The 7,537-nt window shown below is 38.8% G+C and overlaps 1 protein-coding gene across 1 annotated transcript; it reads right to left on the bottom strand.

Moving 5' to 3' along the window:
• Positions 1-4,359: 4,359 nt before the first annotated feature.
• Positions 4,360-6,648, bottom strand: LOC121388246 (WD repeat-containing protein 70-like). The gene has a single exon (XM_041519514.1). The coding sequence runs from the start codon at positions 6,541-6,543 to the stop codon at positions 4,615-4,617; it is 1,929 nt and encodes a 642-aa protein (XP_041375448.1). The 5' UTR covers positions 6,544-6,648; the 3' UTR covers positions 4,360-4,614.
• Positions 6,649-7,537: the final 889 nt, after the last annotated feature.

Raw genomic sequence — 7,537 nt, 5'->3', positions numbered from 1 at the left:
AAGAACTCATTTTGTATAATGGTAGTCGTAAAATCGTATTACAAAGTTTGTCAACTATTTGAAGATTTAATTATCTTCTTCTTTTTCAGAAAGTAGGATACCGCCTTTTATATCATGTTTAACACATTGGATATGTTTCAGACCTGTCTTGATTTATAACGACTTATAAGATCTCAACCCACAGTTCTATTAATTCATCATTCTGTTACTATAATGTAAGATGTAGCTTTTGTTTTATTTAACGACGCCACTAGAGCACATTGATGTAGCTGAACAAGGGAAAGGTTAGACGGGAGTTGGGGACCTCCCCCCCCCAAAAAAAAAACCCAACCCCCCCACAAAAGCACACAAAAAACCCACAAACCCCCCCCCCCCCACACACACACACACACACACACAAAAGGGGAAAAAAACAAACAAACAAACCGCCGAATAAATAGCCAGCCCTCTTATACAGCCGCCATGTATAAAGCTACTTCTGTGTTAAACTTGTATCAAAGATGGCGGCCTCCATTACGGTTGTATTTATGGAATTCATTTTTATAAGCAATATTAAATTTTAGCACGTGTGTAACTGTTAGATAATCGACTGGAACTGAGTGAACATGATCCGTGTGAAATGCGACATCGGGTAAATACAAAGAAGACTATCAGCAGTACACATCAAAAGAGGAGAAGCGGTCAGAACGATCGGAAAAGACCGTGTGTATTATATTATAGCTAGCTTGCAAGAACAAGAGTTCATTTAATATGGTTCAAATCCACTTTTGTGTAAACATCACAGGGCCGTAGTTAGGATTTTTTTGGGGGGAGGGGAGGGGACACATGAATTCTTGGAACGAACGAGGCTCTGAAATACAATTTTGCAGCCATTCCAGGGAGGTTACATACTTAAAACATCAGTATCAATAACCAGCCCTGCATCATATATCCCTACAGAAGACACAATCTACAGAATAAAAAAATTCGCCAAAACCATAATAAAATACACATTTTGAGCAAAATATATCCAACGTAGGCCTACTCTGTCATTCGAGGGCTAGACGAACATTTTGGACAGTTATGATCGCTCTCTAAGCCAGAGATAACTCTATAGCAAAAACACAGAATTGCTGCCTACCACCGGGTAGACAAAGATTCCCGCTTTAATACAACAATTAAATACCATTACATTTATAATTTCGAGTTCGCCGATAACAAATATTTCATACACTAATACACACACTACAGGAAGAAACCCGACAGCACACCCTTTCATTAATGTTCCGGTTAAATACGCAGGTGCCGACGGGTTTCTTCCTGTAGTGAGTGTATTAGTGATTAATATGTGAAATATTTGTTGTTAGCGAATTAGAAGATGATAAATTTAATGGTGTTTAGCGTCAAACAGGGCTATTGTTGTATTACGACGGGAATCTTTCCTTCCCGGTTGTAGGTAGCTTTTCACCATCTGAGAGCAATCATAACAGGCATTTTTTTTTCTTCAGGTAACCCATTTCATTTGGCGTAACAGTTAGGCCTACAAATATATCATCATGTGAATAGTGACAAATGATAGTGTAAAACATTTTTAATTTGTTTATTTATTTTGACGAGAACGAAAAAATGGGTTACGCAAACTATACCTGCGCGAACGAAACGATCGTTCTCTCAATTTTCAGAGGCCTGCACAACCGTCCCATTATCCGTCTAGCTCTCCAACGGCAGAGTACTCGGGCTACTAAGAATAGTGAACTAATGAGGCTTGCAGGGCCGAATCCTCCCAGTCGTCAGTAAACTTGTGAAATTCATAGGTGCCCTTTTAAAACCTTGCAACCCACTCCCAGTACAGTACAGAGGCGGATCTAAGGGGGCTGTGGCCCGCCCCCCTTAAAATTTGCGACAGTTATATATTTTATTATACAGGCCTATTAATTTTCATTTTTTTACGACCCCCTCTAAACCTCCCCTAAAGTTCCCTTGGCATTTTGCCTCATGTCATTGGGCCCCCCTAAATGGATTTTCTGGATCCGCCTCTGCAGTAGGTGCCGTTTTCAAACCTTAAAATTCCTGCATCCGCCCCGTTGTGTATGTATGTACGTGGTAGTATTATATTTACTAAAGCACCACATCATTATATAAGCTATTGTGTTGTATTTATATTGTTTTTGAATGCCAAGCTGAAAACTTTGAGTGGGTGGCACTTGGTGGGGGACGGGAACATATGCCCCCCCCCCCCCCCCCCCCCTTTGGAAAGCTATAAATTATGTTCATTGGGCTCTTATATACCTACAACACGAGTTGTCTAATTAAAATTCCAAATAAAACGGTGACATGATAGCAGTTATTGTAATTATGCTGTTTATTTTATTTATATGGCTTTCAACCACTGTAATCTATACAAATGATATATCTGTGCTTTACTTGAAAACAGATATTGAACACATGTATTAAAAATACCGGTTACAAATGAAAGATCGCATTTGCGTCACAATGATAATAGTATATAATGCTACATTTAAGTCATATATAGGCCTACATAAATCTGTGCAAATTATAAAAATATTTTAAATGTTAATTTCGAGTAGTTTACAATGTATTTTAGTATAAATAACATTATTACGCAGTAATGTATTGCAACCAGAATGCACGGCCGTAGCTAGGATTTTTTTTTTTTTTAAGGGGGGGGGGGGGCAGATGAATTTTTGGAACGAAAATTTCTATTATGTTTACCCAATGTATTTTTTTTTGGGGGGGGGGTAGGGAACTGCCTTCCTTACCCCACCCCCCCACCCCCAGCTACAACTCTGGAATGCACCAGACATGTTTCTTCTGGGTGAACAGAGGTTGCTCAACAAAAATAATTGTCATAAGCCCCCAACCACCACCGATTTTCTTCAGCAAATGGCGCCCATGCTTGTAAATGGGGGGGGGGGGGGGGGGGGGGCGCGCTAAAGTTTGCAATAGTTATAATTCTATTATATATTAATTTATTTTTATTTTTTTACGATCTTCCTCCAAACCTCCCCCAAAGTTCCTTGGCATTCCACCTGTCACTGGGATTCGCCACTGACATGTACAGATCAAAGGCCATGGTATGTGTTATTCTGTTTGTGGGATGGTGCATATAAAAGATACCAGGGGAAGGACATAGCCCAGTGGTAAAACGTTCACTTGATGTGCGGTCAATATGGAATCGATTCCCATAAGTGAGCCCACTGCCTATTTATTATCGTAGACAGTACAAGTTTCAAAACGATCCAATCAAAACTCATGAAGGAAGTAGACATTTTAATATTAAACTTCAATTTTAATTTATTAAACTTCAATAATTCATAAATTAATAATTTGAAATTTTCAATGTTAAAAATAATTTTAATTTATTTTTAATTTAATGATTAAAAAAAAAAAAAAAACTGGTTAATTTGTGAAGATTTCCCAAAGGATTGCGAGTAAAAAGTTTCAGAAGGATCCAATCAAAGCAGATAGACTTGAAAATATTCAATGTTAAAAATCAATTTTAACACAAATTAAATTTTTGTTAAACATAGGTTAGTTTGTTGAGACTTTCCACTAGAATAAATGTAACAATTTCAGAACGATTCAATAAAACCTCTTGGTAAACTGCCCTGTAGAATCATTGATCCATTCATGAATGGTCCTAAATAATTAGTTATGAGAAAAGTGAACGGACCATGCACAAATCCACTGATGAACAACATAGTGAACCTAAAAACTGCTACCTACAACATTATCATGTTTGTCTTTTGCAGGCCTCGGAGATCTAAACATTTGCAAACAATTTATTCAGGTTAACCATTTCCTTTTCCAGTATTAAACCATTATGCCCATATAAAGAAGGAAGGAAATGTTTTATTTAACGACACACTCAACACATTTTATTTAAGGTTATATGGCATCAGACATATGATTAAGGACCGCACAGATATTGAGAGAGGAAACCCGCTGTTGCCACTTTATGGGCTACTCTTTTCAGTTAGCAGCAAGGGATCTTTTATATGCACCATCCCACAGACAGAATAGTACATACCACGGCCTTTGTTACACCAGCTGTGGTGCACTAGCTGGAACGGAAAATAGCTCAATAGGGTCACCGACGGGGATCGATCTTAGACCAACTGCACATCAAGCGAATGCTTTACCACTGGGCTACGTGCCGCTCCTAATGTCCATATAAATGATGTCCTAAACTTAATGTGTAAATGAAAAATCAAGTTTTGCATGAGTAATGCAAGAATGAAACAATCTTCACACAATTTTCAAAGGCCTGTTTTGTATTGTAATTTAAAAATACATTTAAAAACATGCAAGTTAAACATCTGCCTTGCATGCACATCAATGAAAGAAAACAAAATAATGTTTTGAACTTTTCATATCTACACTGTAGATTGGAATATAAATTTATTACTGTGCTATCATTATATCATATACATTGACACATTCATCATTTAAAAATAGAACATGTCTCAAATGTTTTTTACAAATTTTTATAAATGTTTTTGGATGGCATATAAATACTGGTGCCAAACAAATGGTAACAGTTGTTACATCATCATAAAAAACACCAATTTTTTAATTTCATCTAATGATGTCCTAATTAAGCAGTCAATAAAATTATGTCTTCTTCATCTTTTTCCACACTGGAGCACAGTCATCATCTTTTTTTTCTTTTTCTGGTTCCTGGAACACCGGATTTGGCTGTGTTTTTTTATAAGCTGGATCTACCCAGTATGGGTTTTTAGCAGCTTCTTCTGCATGTCTCAAAATAGCACCACGGGGATCATTCTCCCACACATCTGGTTTTCTTTTAGCAAGAGTCTGAGCTACATACTGTGACAAAGTGGCGCCCTTGGCACCAACTCTTCCTCCAGTACCGGGCCCATAAATGGGCAGATCTGGTCTGTGACTCTTAACTGGATCCTTTCTGAGCCTTTCTTCATGTTTCCTTGTGTTAGAAGGTCTGGAGACTCGGAACATTGGTAAAGCGTAAGGTGTTATTATGGTTTGCGAGGCCATAACTTGAACCTGTTTCGACTTTTTCTTTTGTTTCACAGCACAGAGCATGGCTCCTCGTTGACTTATCTTTGGATCATAAAACAGATGCACCTTGCCATCAGCACAGCCAACCACAATCTGATTCAACTTGGGATGCCAGAGAGTCCGGACAATACTTGAATCAGAAATTTCCATCTCACTAACTTTGCTTAAGTTGTTACTTTCAAAGAATATTAACCGTCCCTTTTCTGTACCCTTTTTAACAGAGATTCCGGTTGCAACCATTTTGTCATCTGGACTGAAAACACAGTCTGTCATTGGAAAGGAATTTGTGAGATTGTTCACCTCAGCGAGCGGATCTCGAAATTTTCTGATGTCCCACAACTTGAGTGTGTCATCTCCACCCCGAGAAGCGAGGGTTCTTCCGTCATAAGAGAAAGAAATACATGATGTATCTGTTCCAGCAGTATGAGCTTTTTTATTCTGTAGAGCGGGATATACAAATGAGTGTTTATTTTGGTGCCACATCTGAATTGAACCATCCTGGCAGGCAGCAGCAATGTATTGACCATCTCGACTATATGTGCATGTTGTCGGCACAGTTTTCCTTCCCGTATTACCCTTAGGCTTGATAATGTTTTTATGTTTTTTCCCACTACTTACGTCCCATAATCTTACGGTACAGTCATTACTGCAGGTAATGAATTCCTCTCGTATCTTCGGGTTCCAGCTACCGCTGTTCAGCATGGCTGTGTGCCCTTTTGTACTGGCCATGTCGACAATGTACTGATCTCCTTTCACACATTCCATAACCTCATGTCCATCACGATCAAGTACTTTTGCCTGAGCATTCCCTGCCACCACTAAAATTCTATCACCAGTACTGCTGTATTGCAATGAACGGATCTGATGACACTCACAAGGTCTAACATTTCTGAAGGCTTGGAGAGAGGCATCCATTCCAGAAAAGTCAAAGAACTTCACGTCATAGTCATAACCCCCTGAAACTAACCTGGCTCCAGAAGGATCAAGGGCAAGACCGGATACAATTTTATCACCATGTTCTAAAACAATTTCATAGCTGACTGGAATCTTCTTTTCTAAACTCTCATCCTCATCCTCAGAATCATCATCCTCCTCCTCAGAATCGTCTATATCTGGATCTGGATCCGTACTGTTTTTGTCTTTGATAGTGGGTGGGATGGGTGGTCCAATGGTCGTTTCATCTTCCTGGGAAGACTCTGTGGCGAGTGGTTTGAATCCAGGTGGCAATGGTGGACCAATGCTTTCTTCGGTTTCATTTACCTTCGAAACTTTATCATGTTTGTTCTGTTTTTCTGTCTCAGAACCGCTTGATCTTGAATCACTGGTCGACTCATCGTCAGAATTCGGTTTAGCGACTTGTACGTCAGACACAGTTACCTCCCCTTCATCAGTGCTAATCTGGGTTCTCTCGATTGCAGTTAGTTTTGCCTGCTCGAACATTTCCATAAAGTCAAACGTTCTTGCCTTTTTCTTTGATGTGTTGGTTTCCATCTTATCAGTCATATCTACACTGTGAAGCAGTATAGTTTTATGTGTTTACACCAACAAAATAAAAACAAATCGTACGATTTTCGTATAATTTGTGAGCTTCCGGAAACATAACTCCGTCGTACTACCGTAAATGAACACCAAATGGTCTCACCATGCACTTTTATTTTTGCTAATTCAATAACAGATTTATTATTCACTTTAACGTTTCCCATTTATGGATTTTCGAATAGTGGATAGAATTATTTTTGTTTTAATACCAGCGTAATTAAAATCTATAGTTGGTATGAAAATCATAAAATAAAAATTTACATAGCTGGTTTTTATTTTCATGAAGCGACATAGCCCAGGGCCGTAGCTAGGACTTTTTTTTTATTTTATTATTTTTTTTTTTTGGGTGGGGGGGTGGCAACTAAGTAGTTAATAGTCTAAAACTCCTGAAACAGTTATGAAGATAATTTTCTTTAAGTTTCTATAATGCTTTCCGGATTTTTTTCGGGGGTGGGGGCAACTGCCCCCCTTGCCCCCCCCCCCCCCCCCGCTAGCTACGGCCCTGTAGCCTAATGATACTTTAAAAAAAAGTTATTTTAATTAAATATCGAGTATTCCTACTGATAAAAAAACCCCAAGAGAATAGCCTCTGATGTCAGTAGCGGATCCAGGGGGGGGGGGGGGGTCCTAAGGGACCGGACCACCTTTTTGAAAACCGACCATAACGTGATTAACGGGAAACGTGATTATATTAACTGTTCTGTGTAAAAGGAAATATCAGTCATCACATTTAGACCCCCCACCCCACCCTTTCCGAAATCCTGCATCCGCTCCTGGATGTCCATTAGTCCATTGAAACAATGACCCATTAGACCTTACATGAGCACTCTACCACTGAGGGGGAGGGATGTAGTCCAATGGTAAAAGTTAAAGTTTGTATTGTTTAACGTCACCACTAGAGCACATTGATTTATTAATTATCGGCAATTGGATGTCAAACATTTCATAATTTTGACAT

This window comes from Gigantopelta aegis, chromosome 14, assembly GCF_016097555.1.
Source record: "Gigantopelta aegis isolate Gae_Host chromosome 14, Gae_host_genome, whole genome shotgun sequence".
In the NCBI taxonomy this organism is placed as follows: Eukaryota; Metazoa; Mollusca; class Gastropoda; order Neomphalida; family Peltospiridae; genus Gigantopelta; species Gigantopelta aegis.
The sequence above is the reverse complement of the archived record's forward strand: the minus strand, read 5'-3'. Positions and strand labels throughout refer to the sequence as shown.

Coding starts and splice junctions, on each gene's coding strand:
- LOC121388246 (XM_041519514.1), bottom strand. CDS start 6,543: ATGACTGATAAGATGGAAACCAACACATCAAAGAAAAAGGCAAGAACG.